General features: G+C 47.5%; 1 protein-coding gene across 1 annotated transcript in view; it reads left to right on the top strand.

The window, feature by feature from the left end:
• CTBP2 (C-terminal binding protein 2) overlaps positions 1 to 19,641 on the top strand; it is a 39,882-nt gene that overhangs the window by 13,757 nt on the left and 6,484 nt on the right. Inside the window, 2 exon segments of the mRNA XM_036385202.2 lie at positions 15,271 to 15,425; positions 17,034 to 17,178. Coding sequence (XP_036241095.1) covers positions 15,271 to 15,425; positions 17,034 to 17,178 — 300 coding nt within the window.

The raw sequence follows: 19,641 nt of genomic DNA, 5'->3' as shown, positions 1-19,641 counted from the left end.
GTCCATACCAAAGTTTCCAGCTCCCCAAAAGATTTGAAGTCACTCCTTACTACAGCTGGAGGAGGTCAGAAGTTGTGGCTCAGGGCAGGCTCCTCCCCTTAACTCTGTAAGAACCAGGCACCAAGCGCCTCATGGGCAGCACGTTCACTTCATAAGAGCTTCAAATCCACCTCTGACTATGACAAATTCTGCTGGGTTATTTTTCTATTGGATTCATATATAAAAACATAGTTACAAGAAATAAATATCACTTTGTGCTGGGCTTTACTGCTTACTGGGCTTTGAGCCTAAAAGGATTTAAAAGTCATCATGCTCCAAGGGAAAGTTGTAGTGAGAAGGAGGATGTGGAGGGTTGCTCCAGCCAGCTGTTGTGATTTGGGAAAAGGCTTGTCCTGACTGATGGAAAGGAGAGTGGGACAGACAGAGAGGCAGCCAGGGCTGACACAGCCACGCCCAGTGGGATTAGGACCAAATTAGAAAATTGGCTTGCAGGGGTTTATCATTTCCTTTATATTGTGACATTAATAAATGCAAATCTTTATCTTCTAGTTGTTATCCTCCCTTGTATCTTTTGTTAATGAGCATTGTCTCCTGTTCAGGCTGTGCTGATAACTGGATGGAGAGGATTCATGTGCACACATCCCTGTGTGTTCTTGTGCTGTGCAAAACTACCTGGGGGTGTGAGGAGAGGATTTGGGCACTTCTCAGTGTCTGTGTGCCAGCTCCTCCTGTCAGCCTGGAGTTGGACAAGGGTCCTGGAGACAATGCCACGTTAATGCAGCACAGTTCAGTGCTTTTGGTATTTCACAGTGCAGCACAATAACTTCTTTTCTCATTTTGTTTGTGAAGTGCATCAAATTCAGAACATATGCACCATGTCAGGGCTGCTCTTTCCAGTGAGCCCAGAGAAAATGCTCAGATCTGGCCTGGTTGGTAACTCAGAGGGAACTGCTGAACTGAAAGATGCTGGGTTTAGGTTAAATATTGGGGAGAAATTCATTACTGTGAGGATGGTGAGGAAGCTGTGGCTGCTCCATCCTTGTAAGTGTTCAAAGCCAGGCTGGACAGGGCTTGGAGCTAGAGGAAGGTGTCCCTCGGGGTGTTGGAGCTGGATGAGCAATCAAGTCCCTTCCAGTCCAAGCCATTTTGTGATTCTGTGGCTCCTGCACAACTTGGCTTCACAGTGGAGGCCACGGTGGCCTGGTGCTCAGCTGGGGTTGGGCTCTCCATCCCAGTCAGTGTGCTTTCCATCCCAGATAGGTCCCTTATGGAAGGGAGCTCTCTACTAGCCAAAATAAAGACACTCAGCAATCTGCCAGAGCTGATTAAAGCTTGTAGTCTGTTACAGGCAGAAAGAAATACAGTTTGGGGTAGAGGATACAAGATACATTTGCAAGGCATCTGAACCTGATGCTGAGAAATTCTTTCTCTCAATGTTGTTGTTGCCAATAGCTTCTCTGTGCTCAGACCAAAAGTATTTAGGGTGGAACATTTGCTCCCTACTTTCTAGCAAGCCTGGTCACAGGAATGAAGAGTGGATTCTTTTAGTGGCTGCAGCTGGTTTGAATGATCCCCACACTGAACCCATTGAGTCCAGGCACTCCTCATGTGAATCTCAAGGAAGCAGCAACTGGGATTTTGTTTTTGTGCCTGACAGGGGCAGAAACAGCAGAACAGCCACAAGTTGATTGCTTGAAATCAGGCAGAGGAGGGTGAGATGTGTTGCTGCCTGGGTGTCTGTGCTGCATCCTCACCCACACCTCCTGCAGGGCCCCAGAGAGGACAGCATGGCTGCACTTGGTGCTGATCCATCCTGTTCATTCTGTGAGAGCTGGAAGAGGAGTTCTTCAAGGATTGCGGCCTTTACATTACATACAAAACAAAAAAGAAGTCATGAAACCCTTCAATGTCAGTTGGCAAGACCTTGAGCAAGGCTCTGAGATGGAGCTGGACCTCTCTCAAAGTCTGCTGCTTCTGAGGAGCAGCAAAATAGCTTATTTTGGTAAACTCAGGGAGTCATTTCCACACCCTGTGTCAAATCTAAGTCTCTTTTTATGGGGGATCTCTCTGTTGGTTTTTAAAGTGAAGTGAAGTCAGTTTTGATTAGGTATTGGGAAGAAATTGTTCCCTGTGAGGGTGGGCAGGCCCTGGCACAGGTGCCCAGAGCAGATCCACTGCCCCTGAATCCCTGGCAGTGCCCAAGGCCAGGTTGGGGCTTGGAGCCCCCCTGGGACAGTGGAAGATGGACTTTAAGGGGATGGACCTTCCAACCTAAACCATTCTAGAATCCTGATTTTACGTTGAGAGCAACTTCTAGTAAGTTTCTGCACAAGAATCCCCTTCCTTTTTCCTTCCAAAGGATGAGGGCTTCAGGCAGACAAATGTTACCTGCTTGCAGAGAGGACAGCAGGTCAAGGAAGGTGACTCATGTTGGGCTGAGAATCAGGGAGAGATGTGGGAAAACCCTTGCTAAAAGTAATGCTACCAAATAGAAAGAGGTTTGATGGTAATTAAAAGGCCAGCACTGTATTCCTAAGTATGCTTGGGAAAGTCAGCTGGCCACGTGCTCTGGGGTTTTTTCACAATACTGGCTTTTTCTTTGTATTACCAAAGGTATTAATTAGAGGAATAGATTACACTGAGTGCTGTACAATTATCTCTTGGGTATTTGTGGAATGAACGGTGCAAACTGTGTGAAACTGTAAAATGCTCATTTGGCTGGGTGTCTTGATGAGCACCATGTCTTACTTCCCCTCTTTGCCACGTCTCCTGAACCTGTTGATTACAGCCAGCAGGGTGGTTGTGTGTCAGTGGCAGCCTTGGGGGGGCTTTGGGTCCCCCTCACACAGAGGCACAATGCAGGATTGTTGTTGCTGCAGGAGCCTCTTGTTTCAAGATCACGGGAGTTTTCTCAACACACTCAGTTTGATTTGGTTTGTTTTGTAATCTGTATGATCTAATCAAGTGTATAAACTTCTAGACAGGGGTGGGATGCATCAGAATCCTTCTTTGCCAACTGCCTTCTGCTGAAAGGCAGGAAATTTTGTCAACTTTTTGAAATTTCAGTGCAAGACCCCTTTCCCTACCTTCCCCAATCTTATTCCCAACAAAGAAATTAAACCTGATCAGTTCATTTTGCCATACCTCACTGTGGTGGGTTCATGGCACAGTTTTAAGACTGAATAAATTAATTGAGACTCACCATACGGTGAATAACTACAGCTCTTGGGTTGATAGGTGATGGGTTTTATTGAATCAATAAAATATAGAAAATGGTTGGAGGAAAAGAGCTTACTGCAGTGATATTGTTCAGTGTGATTTACAGTTTTATAACTGTAGGCAAATGTGAAATATTTTTCACTGTCTTGGGTATACATTATTAGATAAACCTATATCCTGTGCTTACCTGCATCAGCACTGTGATAGTGAAGAGACATAAAAATGAAGACATTTTCAGCCCATTAGAGTTAACGTGGTTTCAAGAGCAGTCAGTTTCTCTACAGTTTGGATTTTATTTGTCTCTCAGTGCGCTGAGGATGCCTGCAGGAAATGCCTCCCAGCAGCTGTGGGAGCTGCACTGTAGCAATCCTTGGCATGCACAAGAAAATCAGCCCCCTTAAATATGAATGTTGTCGGCCAAAACACCAGCTCATGAAAAACAGAGAGAAAATACTGATCTGTGCAGGAATTCTTTGTGGAGCATCCTGATCTGTCTCCTTTGACTCTTGATACGTTGCTGAGGTTACCCCCATGAGAAAAGCCATGGGGGACAAGGGCAGGGCTGCTTCAGGAGGTCCTTAAAGCCCCTTTCTGTGCCTAGAGGAGCGTGGTGGGCTTTGAGGGCTCCTGGGCCACAGCCTGGAGCTGGGACAAACTTCCCAAGGGAGTGGGAGGGCAGGAGACACCCCTGGAGCTCCAGGAGGGTGGTGGTCAGCCCCAAGTGCTTGGGGAGAGGTGGGTGTTGAGCTGCTGTAGCACAGGAGTAGCTCATCATTCTTTGGAATTGAAAAATAAGAATGTGCCAGTGAGTTATCTGGATTAATGAAGATGAAATGTGCTGTATAAATCCATCAGGAGCGTGATCGTGCCGTTATCCCTTGGGCTACTCTGGCTCACAAGGAGAAAAGGTTGATTTGTGTTTGTAGATGATTTTGCTTGCTCTGCCAATGCTCATTTTTGTTTTAGTATGAAAGCCAGGGAGTGTGTGTTTCTTTTGCTCAAAGATGGAGCAGATTAGCAAAGATTTTTCTAGATTATCATCATTTAAATAGCTCTGGTTTAAGACAAATGTTTCAACTACAATGACTTATTAGTGATGCTATTTTAAACACTGATGATAAATTAGGGAGGGTATAAGCTCTATTACTCAAGGATCTGTGCAATATTTGGACATTGAGCATGGTTTTCCATAAACCAGAAGGCAGTGATGTGCAGCTGACCGGGCTGAGAGCCCTGTGGCTGGGCTGGGAGAGGAGGAGATGGAGCAGCTTCAGGGGCAGGATTTACAAAATGGTGAGAGTTTAACCTTGCTTTGACTCCAGCCCACCCTGGGTGCAGAGGAAAGCCCTTGGTGGGGTGAGCATCACTTGTGCTGCCACAGGGAAGGTCACAGGGTGAAGGGGCACTTCGGTGTCACAACGTTGGTGACCGTTTTCAGTCAGCATTGCCCAAGTTCCCCCATTTTAATTTAAGATGTGAAGTGTGTGGCTGGGGATTATCACTAATCCACAGAACCTTTTAGGGTCAGGGAGAAGGAAAAATGTTTGGTATGTTCTCAGCCATTGCCAGTGCATGCAGATCCCAGGACAGCCTGGCTGGCAGATCTGGAGGGGTTTGCTTCAGCCTCCCAAACTTTGGGAACACTGAGAAGGTGAGGTGGGGTGGCAGAAGCACCTCAGCTTCCTCCTGGGTCCTTACTCCTTACTGTACCAAGAGAAATCACATCCCAGATGCCATTTGAGAATTTTTGGGAGAGTTTTGGCCGGTTCCAGCCCTTTTGGGTCCTCAGGCTCTTGTCCAGAGCTGCAGCCCATGTTTTGCAGCCAGGCAGGAATGCTAGTGGCCAGGAAAAGGCTGATAAAGAGGGAAAGTAGTGAATGGGAAAGTTAATCATTGAACTTTTTGTTATCTTTATTCAGCTTGGAAAACTGAAGCTTTCCAGGGGGAGATAATATCCTTTATTAGAGCAACTTCTGTAGTTAGGAAAAACCCCACGTGCTTCTGGGATCACATGCTTTTCCTCAGATCTCCACAACTGCACATTGCATTAAAAATAAAATAAATTTAATTTTCAACAGGTTCAGCAGATATTTGAAAGAACTGAATTTGAAAGCAACTTACAAAACAAAAAATCTCATTTGGTTTCATTTGATTTGAACGTTTCAAGAAAGATTTAATAGCCCTGAATTACAAAAGACTTTTTTTTCTGGCTTGAATTTTACTCATAGGAACATGACATCTGTGTACCAAAGGGCAGTGGTGGAGTCCCCAGCCCTGGGGAGGTTTAAGAGCCATGTGGATGTGGCACTTGGGGACATGGATTAGTGGTGGCCTTGGCATTTCTGGGAAATGTTGGACTCGATGATTTTCAGGGTCTTTTCTAACCTAATTGACTCCATGATTCAATGAAATTCTAGAAAATTTCTGCATTTAACCTCATTTTGTGCAAAATCTCCATACCCTTGGTAACACTCTCATTTCTTCCTGAAATAGCCACAAGGCCCTTGGCACCTTGAGGGTGCCCCCAGCACAGGAGTTATTGATGAGGGGGGCTCTGCAAAGTCAGAAGGGTGAGTTTCATATACAGAGTTCCCTGCTCTGAATAGCACTTCTTTGTCCTCAGTCTAAAAAACTGATTAAATGATAATATTCTAAGATGCCTGAGTTTGTAAATAATCAGTGTATTGTTATTAATTAAGGTAATTTCTCTGTTGCAAGAGATAAGACATTATTACTAATGAGCTTTCCAGCGAGAGGTTTTGTGTGCTCACCCTGACCTCATGAAATCTCCAGCCTACAATTCAGTTTTGTGTTGTTTTCTTTTTTCATTTTTGAGTGGGTTTTTGGTTTGTTGGTTTTTTGTTGTTTTTTTTTTAATTTTTGATAGCCTTCTACATCATCCAGCAGACCAATTTAAAATTCCCTCAATCCAGTTTAGCCTCAGCTGCATTAATGCATGGCTCGAGGGCACAGATAGCTAAAAAGGGCTGTATTGTGTGGCATCTCTAAAATCTTTTTTTCTGAGAAGTTGGATAAAGAGACTGAGGTTTCTCGGGGGGTTTGGGATGTTTTTTTTTTCCCCAGCTGAGTGAGCAGCCTTGCAGGTGGCTCAGAGAGGAGATGTCAGGCCAGGAGATGCTGCTGGACCCTGTGTCACCCCATTCCTGTTAAACTGTCCAGCAGAAAATGCTGCTCTGGGAAGGTGGCTGCAAGCACAGTGTGGGATCCTTCATCATTTTCCTGATGGATCTCGGGAGGCAGCTTTACAGCAATATTGAAAATAATCAAATATATTAGTTAGGGAACATGGGTTGAAGCAGGAGTGATTTTCTCTTCAATATTTTTTTCTAGGGTATCACACTTAGAGCTCTGTCTTCTTCATGCTTGGGAAGTCCTGCCTGAGGTGCAACCAGAGATTTTCAATATTAGTTGAACCAGAAAATCCTGGAGTTCATGAATCACTGAATGGTTTGGGCTGGAAGGGACCTTTAAAAAGATCATTTCGTCAATCCCCTGCCATGAGCAGGACACCTTCAGCCAGGCCAGGTGGCTCTGAGCCCCACAAGGTGATCAGGTTCCCCCTTACCCTGTTGCTTGGGGGATACAAAGGACAGCAGCTGGGGTTTGGTGGTCACTGCCGAGCCCCAGCTTTGTTTGCTCTGTTTTTATGGTTCTGGGCTGCTTTAAGTGTCAACAGGAATGTAAAGTGTGCCCTGTTTGTTTTTTAAAGTGCAACCATGATAAAATCCTGTGATAGACCCATAAAGCTTTTGTTGTGAAAGTAAATCAACTTTAACAGCAAGTAGGTTGTAGTTAAGTGCTTTTGAATGTTGGTATTTAGGGGGTTTTCCTCACTTGGTTGTAATCCGGTGCTGCAGGGAAGTGAGGGTGTTTATCTCAGGGAAATGAGTGGGATTTGCAGCCATTCAGCACCTCCCAGGGTTATTCCATACTTCACCATCCTTTCTGCACTTGGAGGAGCTGCTCTCAAACCCCTCAAAGAGAGGAGAGCACAGAGGAGCTGTGGGTGCAGGCTGGGATGGGGAAAAAAATGGGAAAAAAAAAGCGAAGCAAGAAACTGGGACAGAAAAAAGCAGGAGCAGTGGGAACATGGCAATACTTGGCCTTCCTGGCCGTGCTGAGGGCTCCTCCACTGGCTCTTTGCCATGGAACAGGGGTGGGGATGTGAGACAGGAGAAAGTTGCCAAAGGTCCAGTGGCCTCAGCTGCAGCGTTCCCCTTGTGGCTGAGCCCTGGCTGTGGGGGTGACCTTGCAGCAGGGTCACTGAACACACGGTTCCAGCTGGCCCTGCGCTCTTGGCCAGAGCCCAGCAGCTATTTTGGGAGGGCTTAGAAGGGACAAGGCCTTGGCAGGACCTGTGGCTTTGCAGTGAGCTCTGGGCTCTCCCTGCAGGGGCCAGCAGGCATCATGGAGCAAGCTGTGGAGGAGCACACAGGGCCCAGGGACAGCCTCTGTGCCCATGATGGGGCTCACAGGGCTCAGGGACAGCCCAGGGACAGTCCATGTGCCCCTGGGAGCACACAGGGCCCAGGGACAGCCTCTGTGCCCATGGTGGGGCTCACAGGGCACAGGGACAGCCTCTGTGCCCCTGGCTACCTGGCACTGCACTCCCTGCTCATGGTTTTTAACCCTTTGAGCAAAGTGCTGGAGATGTGCAGGTGGATTTGAAGGGTGGCACTCATCCCTTGAAGGGTGGCACTCATCCCTTGAGGGGTTTGCACTCATCCCTTGAAGGGTGGCACTCATCTCTTGAGGGGTTTCATTCATCCCTTGAGGGGTTTGCACTCTTCCCTTGAAGAGTTGGAGTCATCCCTTGAAGGGTTGGAGTCATCCCTTGCCCCAGGTGCTCCCTGGCCCATCCACAGCAGTGCAGCAGGAGCTGAGGCAGCTGCAGCTGTTCTTGGCACTCTGGGTTTGGCCAGAAATTGCTTTGGGGAGGCTCCTAAAGTCAAGCTGGGCTCCCACTGAAGGGTCCCCCTTTGCCCTTATGGAAAAAGTGCGTGGTAAAGCCTGGGCTGGATCCTTGGGGGGTTGTTGTCCCTTCTGGCTGTAAATGAGTGACTTGAGATGACAACAGCTACAGGTGGACATGGAAATGAGGATTTATCTTCCAAAAGGCTCTCCAGGCTCCCACCCCAGCATATGTTGGGGTGGGAGCCTGGAGATGTTGTCCCTGGTGCATCCTTCCATCCTTCTCTCCAGAGACAGAAACTCCTACCATGCTGTCTCAAGCCTCTTCTGGGATCTAAACCTCCAGCAGATCTCAGGAATTCCAGCAGCAAAGCAGAGATGCTCAGAGGAAGCCCTGTTGCTTAAAAGATCAAGAGCACTTTCTGTCCAGCATAGTAGGAAGGACTGATGTCAGTGGTTAGCAGCATCATTTAATTCCTACAACTAGCTCTCAGTATTGCCTTTTCTTTGTTTTCCACTCAGAATCTCTCATTATCAATGTGCAAATACAAGTTCCATAGGTGCTGCTGGCACACAGACAGCTGGTGGGATTGAATCCTTTCCACTTCCCAAAACTGGATCCAAGTGCTTGCTTTAATACTTCACATTTTCTTTATTTTGAGGGAATTTCTGGTCTAAACCATAGGGCTGTCAGTGGTCAGTCTGTGCTGAAGGCAGGTTTGCACCCCTCAGTGCTGGTGTGTTGTGGACAGCCTGGCTGCTGCCCTGGTGGGGGTCTCAGGCAGCAGAATTCAGGCTGTCCCCATGCCAGGGCTGTCACTGCAAGTCGACAGACTCATCTTTAGTTAGCCTTGATTTCAGTAGCTCATATTCCAAAACGTCTTTACAGCCTCTGAATCCCTCGGGGCAATGTGAAGTTTGAGCAGCCTCCTGCCCAGATGGCCGATATCAGCAGCTCTCCCCTGGCAACAGCATCCTCCTTGGGTTTATTTATTTTATCTTTTCAATCAAAAAACTAAAAATCCAACCAAAAACCAAAACAATGAAAGCTGTCCGTTTCCTGGAGCAGCTCATTGGTTTTTTTACTGCTGTAGTTTGTTTCTGTTTGGATGGAAGGGAGAAAGGTAAATGGATAAAGAGGACAGGGAAGGACCCAGAGGAGAGCTGGAATGGGATGTTGTCCCTGGTGCATCATTCCATATGGCTGGAATGTGTGGCTCAGAGGTGAACATCCCACCCTTGAACAATAAAGGATCTATCCTGCAGCTGAAGTGCAGCACAGGAGGAAGTGCTGGATAATATCAGGAAAGCTGCCCACTGAGCACCAGGAGTACAATTTGTTCCCCACACTGGGCTTAGTAATGGAGCATACTCAAGGAGAATTTATTGGGGTTTTTTGCTACTTTCTCCATGGCTTTTGTTATAATATAAGCTGCAAAGCTCAGCCCTGGGCAGTGGAACAGTTTGAGGGTCCGTACGGTGTCTGAATCATAACCACCAAACAAACCCTAACTTGAGCTTTTCTCCTCTTTCTCCCATCCCTCTCTTACAAAAAACCCAAAAACCCAAAAAAACCAAACCAAAAACAAAACAAAAACCCCCACAAAAAACGAAAACAAAAGAAAAAAGAAACCCCAAAGAAAAAGAATACAGAAATCGGAGCTGCTCTGAGCAAGCAGTTTCTCTCCCAGGTGCTTCTTTTAGCTTTCTTGGTAGCATCCCTCCCTCCCCACCCCATATGGCCTCTCCCATCTGCTCTGCCTCTCCCGTGCCCTGGCAGCTCCCACGGCCTCCCTGGATTTGCCATCCCCTCCATCCATGCCCTGCTCACGCATTCTCCTCCTCTCAGGGTCTCTGCATGGCCCTTGGGCCAGCACATCCCTCAGGCACCCCTTGTCTCCCATCCCCTTGTGTGACCATTAGGATTTTGATGTTGCTGTTTAGCTCCTCTTGAAGTCCCTCCTTGGTGTTTGGTGTTCACAGACACGGATTTACCAACCTGGCAATGTGGGAATAACCCAAATACCCACATTTTGATATACAGCAGAGGCCATGCACTACTCTTCTATTATTCTCTCATTGCATTAACATCAGTTCATGTCCTTGCAGCTGTATGTGCAGAGCTTCTAGGAACTTCAAGTGTTTTAGCAATGGTTTATGCTCAAGAGAAAGTTGTACCTAAATCCCCTTGTCCTGTAGTCAGAGACTGGATTTTAGGGAGACTGACAGGTCTTTTGATGTCAGTGTTACTGTCAGTACCAGGTAATGAACCTTTGTTCTCCTTATTCCTGCCCCTCCTCCAGTTCTAGGATTGCCCTGGGGGTCCCAAAGCTCCTGCAGGGTGGGAAGGACCCATCTGCAGCAGGCTGTGTGTGCTCAGGATGATGCTGCTGGAACCAGCAGGATGGTGATGAAATGGGGGCACAGTAACACTGTAGAGAGGCAGTGCTGATGGTGTGGAAAAGGACTGAGGTGCAGATATTTTTGTTATTTCTTGGACGGGGACTGTCTGTAGCTGATGGTGCCGCTGGCAGTGGCAACTGGAAGGAGGGAAAAACAACTGCTCCAACAACTGCTCCAAGCCATGCTCTGGAGATGGGGCACTGCACAGGGACAGCCTGCCCTCATTCTCAGTGCACAGCAGCAGTGTCCCACATACTCCTGACAGAGTGGGGGATTGGGATGACAATTATAAAGTCATAAAATATCCTGAGCTGGAAGGGACCCAGAGGGATCATTGAGTCCAGCTCCTGTCCCTGCACAGACACCCCAGCAATCCCACCCTGGGCATCCCTGGAAGTGCTGTCCAAACTCCTGGAGCTCTGGCAGCCTCAGGGCTGTCACCATTCCCTGGGGAGCCTGGGCACCCTCTGGGGGAAGAACCTTTCCTGATATCCAACCTAAGCGCCCCTCACAACACTCCAGCCATTCCCTCAAACAATGACGTGGGGATGCTTTTACCTGTTTGGGACAAACTGGGCAGGACCAGGAGATGGACATGTCCAAGAAGATGTGAATCCTGCCAGCAGTCGAGTGTCATTTCTGATGCTGAAAACTCGGTTGATTCACACATCAAGAAAGAATTGGGCCCTTGGTTTCTGGGTGCAGCTGAGATCAGCACAGCCCTTGCTTTCCTCAGTGCTCTGTGTTTGTTTTCGAGGTGCTGCTGCTCAAGGCTATCAGCCTTTTTCTGGAGCCACGCTCTGCATGGAAAGAAAGGCATGTTTCATTTTTAAGTTGGGGAAAAAAAAAAAAAAGCCACGCACACAAAAAAACCCAAACAAACATAAAACGCAGTGTGGCACAGATTAAATCCATTTGAGACAACTCGAAAAAAAACCCCGTCATATGTGCAAGTCAATAGGAGGAGGGGAGTGGAAGGGGGAAAAGCAACTGTGACATATACAAACCCTTTAGTGTGCATAGCATAAGATTTTTTGGCTGGCACTCACATGATTTTATTCAAGGGCTGGGAAAGAACTATGATTAGTTAAAAGCTTCGGCAAAGTCTGGAGGGAGTGCTCTGAAGAGTTGGGAGCCGCGCAGAGGTGACTGAAACTCCTCTTGCAATTTCAGACCATTCTTCTGGGGCTCAGGACAAAAGCCTTTTCTTTTCCCTGCGTGTTCAAAGAGACATTTGTCTTGAGATGTTGCAGCTGTGGGCCGCGGGATCGCTTGTTTGAAGATACCCCCTCGTAGACGAAAGGAGAGGCAACGCACTGAGAAGTGGTAGTATTTTATCGTGTGTGGGTCCCCCCTTCCTCCTCCCTCCCTACTCCTCCACTGCCATGTGTGGTTTTTAATAAGAAGAAGAATGTGGAGGCAACATTTTCCAGGCAAGGGGAAATTTCCTGTTTTCTTTTCTGTTTGTTTAATAAAGTGTGTAGTTGACTGTAAAACTGTAGCTACTTGGTTGTGAGCGGGTAATTCAGGCGAGTGTCAGGATCGCTTCTTGATGCACTTTTATATACTACAGGGGCACCATGTTTAAAGCCTTTTTTTCTGTTTTCCTTTTTTTTTTTTTTTTTTATTTTAATGCTGCATGGCGCAGGCAACTGAGATTAATAAGAATTAGGCAAATGGCTTCTGCTTTTGTTTCGGTGAGATAGTACCAGCCGTCTTGCGGTCACACAAAGGCTGCCATTTAGCAGGGAGCACTCCCTAATTCTCTTGGCAGGGGTGCCATTGGGATCGGATACAAGTGGGTGGCAAAGGGGAGGAGCGGCAGGAAAGGACAAGCAGGCTTTGTGTATTAAAAATGAAACAAAAGCACTTTATACGCGGGGCTGCGTGCAACAAGCGGCGCTGCCTGTGAGCCGGGGGGGAGTTTGAGTTCTCTGTGGCTGAAAAACCTTGCTTTTTTTGCCTCTTCTTTTTTTTCTTTTTCTTTTTTTTTTTTCCCCCCCCAGTAAACCATTCCTCCTCTCCCTCTTTCTTACCAAGCTCTCCCCACACTGCTGGCCAGGCTCCGCAGGCTGCCGAAAACGCCTTAAAAAAACCAAAACGTATTGAACAATACTTGCCCCAACTTTGCAGGAACAGCTGGGGGGATTCTCAGCAAAAATCAGCTTCAGATGGCGTGGGAGGCACCAAAATTGGGAGGCACCGAAATTGGGAGGCACCGAAACTGGGAGGCAGAGCTGATCCCACCCCAGCCCCAAGGAGAGCTGGTACCCAGCTCCACAGGGGTGGTGATGCTCGTGGTTTACACGGCATTGTGCCCTCGGTTTGGCAGAGTGAAAGGGTTAATGGCTGCGATGTTTTAGCACAATTTCGGGAGGAGTGGCTGCTGTTTAATTACTTTCTGATCCCTGGCATACCTCGTTCTCAATGAAGCAGTCGCCTGCAGAACAAACATGCTGTATGAGCCGGGTGGTTTGGTTTTGCCAGCCCAAATGTGTTGGTTTGGATGTGTTTGTGCAGAGGTGGGAACTAGGATGGTTCCTGGATGCAGGGTGGTGGAAAGGCAGTGGGAGAGGTGGGCAAGGGAAACAGAGCAGGGTTTAAGCTACAAACCTGCCCATGGTTTTCATTTAAACGTAATTTCCATACATTATGCACTTCATCCTGTACTGAGTTGCTTCAGAACTTTCCTTGTCGCGCTGAAATAAATTTCATTCTTGAGGTAGGAGAAACAAGAGCAGTTCCTGTGAGTACCTCACGGGTTCCAGCCACATTCATCCTCAGTGACTGCACTTGAGTGTGTGGGCAAGGGTGACGTGCCTAAGAAGCCTGTGTCATCATGCACAATTACATCCCTAATCCCAAGCAAAGACACAGATGCTGCTTCAAAAAAAAAAAAAGGAAGAAAAAAAAGCTGTGTTTCGTTTGACTTTCAAAGAAGCTTATGTAAGGGCAGCATAATAAACCCGTTATTTTGGGGCTTGGATTAAATGTCAAAGTTTCAGATAACCTGTGGTTTCATCTTCCACCTGCCACGCTCACAGGAAGCCACTCAGCCTCTGTGTGCCCACTGCTCTGCCTTGAGGATGGTCCTGGTCCCTGGTGGGCACTGGGCTCCAAGCTGGGCACAGGGCTGGTGGCCACTGGGACAGCCACAGCCACCTTGGCCCTGCACCAGATTCCTTTTAGTTTGCAGTTGTGGTGTGAGGCTGGCAGGTGATGCTCTAAGCCTTGGAGATCATACACATTAGAAAGCATTTAAGTCAGTGTTATAATTCACTTGCTTGTTAACCTGAGAAAATAATCTAGCTGGGGTGCAGTGCTGCCCAGAGGGATTGTGTAAGCGCTCGGAGATTTGGCCATGTTTTTATTCTTGCTTATCTGCTTATCACAAGCTTCTTTCCCTTATCCAGATCGTCTTGGCACTCTACCCTGCCTACTGACACACTTGCACTCCCATCTGGATGAAATGCAGGCAAACATAATGGATTACTTCCACTAATGGAGACCTAGTGGGGAAGGGGGAGGGAAGGACAGGTTCCAAAAGCGCCCACCTGTAATGCTGAAAACCTTCAGTCGGGTCTGCTGGGTTAGTTGGTTCTTCATTTCTTTAAGCACATTTCAGTAGAAAAGGAATGGAAAGCCACTAAACCCACTCCATTTAACCTGCCTGTTTCCATGGAGTTATTTTTTCCCATGTAAAATGAGTGTAGCTGTGTGAGTGTGGCAGCAGTGCAGGGTCCCTCCCTGGGACCATGCTCTTGGTGCCCACAGGTCTGGGGTTCATCACTGTGGCCAGCAGTGCCCATGTCTGTAACACCCACATCAGCTGGGGGAGATTCCCCCACAAAATACCCCAAAACAGCCCCTGGAGTTCCCTCAGCCAAGCCCTGGGCTTGTTCCCCTGCGCAGCACAACCACTACATTTGAAGGCCAGAGAGGTGTTGGCTGGTAGCCCTGGCAGGTTCTTGTGCAGATGTGGGGTTTGGTAAGGAGAGGCTCTGCTGGGGCTGCTTCTGTGAGGGTTTGGGGACTCAAAGCCAGACCCTCCAGCTCCAGCCACCTCATGGTGCAGCAGAAATAAAGCATCACATTGTACCCTGACACCTGGTCCCCTCACCTGTGCTCTGCCCAGAAACTGCCTGGGCAGCTGAGAAAGGTACCTGAGATATTTCATAGTGTCCTAATATAATAAACACCTTTACTGAAAGGGAGGTGTAGAGATTTCTAAGTAACTTGTCCCAAAATGAACCAGTTAATCTCCAACAGAGCAATAAATAGGATATAAAATTCAGCCTTCTGTGGCCCTTGGTGATCAATTCCTTCCTCATCTCAGAGGAGAATGTTGGGTTTACAAAGATGAACTTTGCTGTTCCCATGAAGCCTTTGGTAGCTGGTAATACATCAGAGTATAACCTTCTGTGCTAAAGAGCTCTTCAGTGTCCTGCTCTTCTGTGATTTTCCAATAATCCTATTTTTTGAGTGATTCTCTCTGGACTTGTTTTTCTGAGGTGATGATCAGAATGGTAAAGCCATTCCCTAACAAACCAGGGGCAAACCCACAGCTGCGTTCCCAGGGAGTGCTCCCGTCCCTTGGCCAGGCCTCAGCCCCTGCTGCTGTCACCCGTGCCCCTGCTGTGTCACCAGGATGTCACCAGGTCCCCTGCAGTCCCTGGCAGCACCCCTGCTGAGGTTGAAACGCCTCTGTGCCCGCAGGTATCCGCCCGCAGATCATGAACGGCCCCATGCACCCGCGGCCCCTGGTGGCACTGCTGGACGGCAGGGACTGCACCGTGGAGATGCCCATCCTCAAGGACCTGGCCACCGTGGCCTTCTGTGACGCACAATCAACTCAGGAGATCCACGAGAAGGTACTGGGACAGCTGGGGTGGGCTGGGGGCACCGGGGGCTGGGCTCTTCCATGTCTGTGAAGCACCTTCCAGGGCCTGAAGGGGCTCCAGGAGAGCTGCAGAGGGAATGGGACAAGGGATGGAGAGACAGCACACAGGGAATGGCTCCCACTGCCAGAGGGCAGGGCCGGATGGGATATTGGGAATTAGGAATTGTTCCCTGGCAGGGTGGGCAGGCCCTGGCACAGGGTGCCCAGAGAAAAGCTGTTGCTTCCCCTGCATCCCTGGAAGTGCCCAAGGCCAGGTTGGACAGGGATAGTAGAAGGTGTCCTTGCCCATAGCAAGGGTTTGGAAAAATGAGCTCTCTTCCAACCCAAACCAGTCTGTGATTGTTTGATTTTTGAGCACAAAGTGTACAAAGCTGCACTTTGAGTCAATCAGCAGATAACATCAACAGAAGCCACTGCAGATTAAAATTCATTCAGGCTGTTTCAGGAGCCACATGTTATTTTGGAAATAAAAAAGTCTCGTTATCTCTTTGCATCAGGTTTTTCACATCAATGTTATTAACGTTTCTCATGTTTTTTGAAGCCTGTGGTGCTGCTGCTGTGGCTTTGCTGACACCACCCCAGCTGCAGCTGGTGGGACTTCACAGGTGCTCGTGCACCTCCAGCAGCTCCTCCCTCTCCAGGGGGAGTGGAGGAGGTTTGGGAATCATTCAGGCAGATCCATGCAGTGTGCATGACTGTTTCTGCTTGGAAGCTCAACTGCATGTAAATACTTCCCCTAAAAGTAAAGTTAAAAGATTATATTAGATACCTCAAATGAGGTTTGAAGTGATCAGAAATCACTTCCAAGATCTGGGAAAGAGGAGTACAAATAGCATCAGTGCTGGTCTTTGCAGATATTAATTTTGGGGGAAGGAGAATGGGAGTTTTTGGTGAGACATTAATAGGTGAGCCAGGCTTGGGGGGTTTGGATGGGTCTTGGGTTTTTGGAGCTCTGAGGTAAGTTATGGTGAGGACAGATGAAGGTCTGGATCTTCATTGAAGGATTCAAACCCCAGCCCTGTGTGACTGTGCAGCCTCTGCAGAGCTTCTCAGGCCCCCTTGAGAAGAGCCAGGGAAGGTGGGTGGGACTGGTGTGGCCAGGGTTTCACAGGCACAAGGAGGTGGAGGCATCAGGAGTGTCACACAGTCCTGTTCAAGCCAACAGACCCTGCTGCAACACCTCATTCCTTTCCAAAAGCAGAATTACTGCTGCTTGGAAGCAGAGGGGTTTGCAGATAACCACCTGGAAAAGGGTCCAGGTGAGAGACAAACGTGGTTTTCATCTGCCTGGTCTGCTCAGATGTAACATCATAATTTTCAGACATTCACCAAGTCCATTCCCAAAGCTGTTGGTGGGTCACACCCCTGCAGGGTTTGGTGACACCTGGCTCAAACAGCAGGTCAGCAGTGAAAATGTCCAACTCCCTGGGTCACGTTCCTGATTCTTGAGCTGCAGGTGTCTTCCCAGGTGTGCTGGTGGCTCCTGACTGCTGTGTTCTGTTGCAGGTGTTGAGTGAAGCTGTGGGGGCCATGATGTACCCCACCATCTCCCTGCCCTGACTGCTGTGTTCTGTTGCAGGTGTTGAATGAAGCTGTGGGGGCCATGATGTACCACACCATCACCCTGACCCGGGAGGACCTGGAGAAGTTCAAGGCCTTGCGGGTCATTGTCCGAATAGGCAGCGGCTACGACAACATCGACATCAAAGCTGCTGGGGAGCTCGGTAGGTCCCAGCTCTGCACCCTGACTCCTTCCCCTGCCCTTCCAACCCTTTAAAATCAGCACAGGGATCTGCTGCTTCCATGGGACCATGCTGGCACAGCACAGTTCCAGGCAGAACCTCCATTCAGCCCCTAAAGTTACAAGTGCAGTTCACATTTTTTGCACACGGAGAATATTATGACAAGAAAACATGACCATGAAGTGAACAGAACTGTGCAGTTTTAGAAGGCAGCTTTTGAGTTCATATCATGTTAAATTTGCTCTGTCTGAATCCCTCATTCCTGCACTGTTCCGAGTTCCAGGTGACCCCTCATACCACTGGATATTTGTATGGTTGTTCTGTTTTTGGCACAGGAGAGTTGATACAGCTTTAGAAAAATTGGAGGAAGGGTGTTTTATTATGTTTTGAAAAGCAAGATCAGTCTCTTGATCTGAGCTGGTTCTCTGAGTCATGCCTGCTGCGCTGGGAGGCGCTGGGTTGGATGGTGGAGCAGGAATTGTGTGTTGGGTTGTTGCCACCTCCTTTGCCATCTCATCAAAGGTGCCTCAGGAACTTGAGAAGGGCTTTTAGTGTGGATTGCCAAAAATAGGGAGGGTCATGTTGTAAGACAGTGCTGGGGCCACCCAGTTTCCAAACTGGTTTGGGTGGTCACAGAGACTTTTGGCTGCACACCCCCAGCTCCAGGAGCTTAGTTGTATCCCTGGTTTCAGCAGCTGAGTTAAAACAGGCTTTACTCATCTGATCCCAAGATTCAGTCTGTGGAGCAGCCCTGCAATGGTGTTTGGGATGTGTTGTATTAAAGGTTATCTCTGGGGAAGTGAAGAATAACAGCCATTCCACCTGAGCTGTTTTACAGAGATAATTGCGATAAGAGAGTCGCAAATAGTCATTCCTAAAAAAAGCAATTCTCAATACAGTGAATTGTTTTCTTTTTTCAAGAGCAGAACAGTGTCTCCTCAGTGTAATGGTTTCTTCATGTTTTTAACTCTTATTGTTATTATGCATTATAACAACGTTCTGAGGCTTTGAACATCAGGAAAGGAAAGATATAACGAATAAAGTAATGGGATACTGCAGCATAATCCTTCTTTTTTTACTTGGCAAATTGGGTGGCCAAATGATGTGGTTCCGAGTAGAAAATGTAATGACTCCCCACAAATGTAGCATAAAGTTTAATTGGTATTGCTTTCCATAAGGTGGTCTTTAAACTGTGCAGTCAATCAATGACCAGTGCCTAAACAACAGTGCCTGGCCTGGGCTGGGCTGGGCACCAGTTTGGACCCATTAAAAGGCACTCCCAGACTGGGATGATGGGGTTGAACCATCATTCATGGGTGTTTAAGGGGCACAGAATGTGGTGTTTGTGAGGTCCCCAGAACAAGGTGAGAGATGAGAATTTGATTCCATGTTCTTAGAAGGCTGATTTATTATTATATTATATTATATTATATTATATTATTTATATTGAATATAATATAAATTATATTGTATATATTATACTATTATATACTATACTATTACATTACATTATATTATATTATATTATATTACGCTATACTAAAACTATACTAAAGAAAAAGGTACATCAGAAGGCTTAACAAGAATGAATAATAAAAACTCGTGACTGACTCAGAGTCTGACACAGCTGGCTGTGATTGGTCATTGATTAAAAACAATTCACATGGAACCAATCAAACATTCACCTGTTGGTAAACAATGTCCAAGCCCCATTCCAAAGCAGCAAAACACAGGAGAAACAAATCAGATAATTATTGTTTTCATTCCTGAAAACAATAATTTTGTTATTGTTTTCAATAACAATTCAATTTGAATTGTTATTGAATTCAAATTGAGGCTTCTCAATTTGAAGAGCCTGAGGCTTCTCAGCTTCCCAGGAGAAAATCCTGGGCAAAGAGGATTTTTCAGAAAATATCATGGTGACACAGAGTAAATAGCAGTGTAAGGAGCTTGTGGGCAGGGCAGCTGGGAGTCACCCCATTCCACAAATGGGTCCCTTAGCCAGGGGACAGGAGCTGGCAGGGCTGGCATCGGGCAGGGCTGTGATCTGTGATGTGTGTGTGGGATCTGTGATGTGTGGGTGTGATGTGGGATCTGTGATTTGGGATCTGTGATCTGTGATGTGGGATCTGTGAGATCCATGATGTGGGATCTGTGATGTGGGATCTGTGATGTGGGGTGTGTGGGATCTGTGATGTGTGATCTGTGATTTGTATGTGGGATCTGTGATCTCTGATGTGGGATCCGTGATCTGTGATCTGTGAGTGGGATCTGTGATCTGCGATGTGGGATCTGCGATGTGGGATCTGCGATGTGGGATCCGTGATCTGTGATGTGGGATCCGTGATCTGTGATGTGGGATCTGGGATCTGTGATCTGTGAGTGGGATCTGTGATCTGTGATGTGGGATCCGTGATCTGTGATGTGGGATCCGTGATCTGTGAT

This window comes from Molothrus ater, chromosome 8, assembly GCF_012460135.2.
Source record: "Molothrus ater isolate BHLD 08-10-18 breed brown headed cowbird chromosome 8, BPBGC_Mater_1.1, whole genome shotgun sequence".
Taxonomy (NCBI): Eukaryota; Metazoa; Chordata; class Aves; order Passeriformes; family Icteridae; genus Molothrus; species Molothrus ater.
Note: the sequence above shows the minus strand (reverse complement) of the source record. Positions and strands in the feature narration are given on the sequence as shown.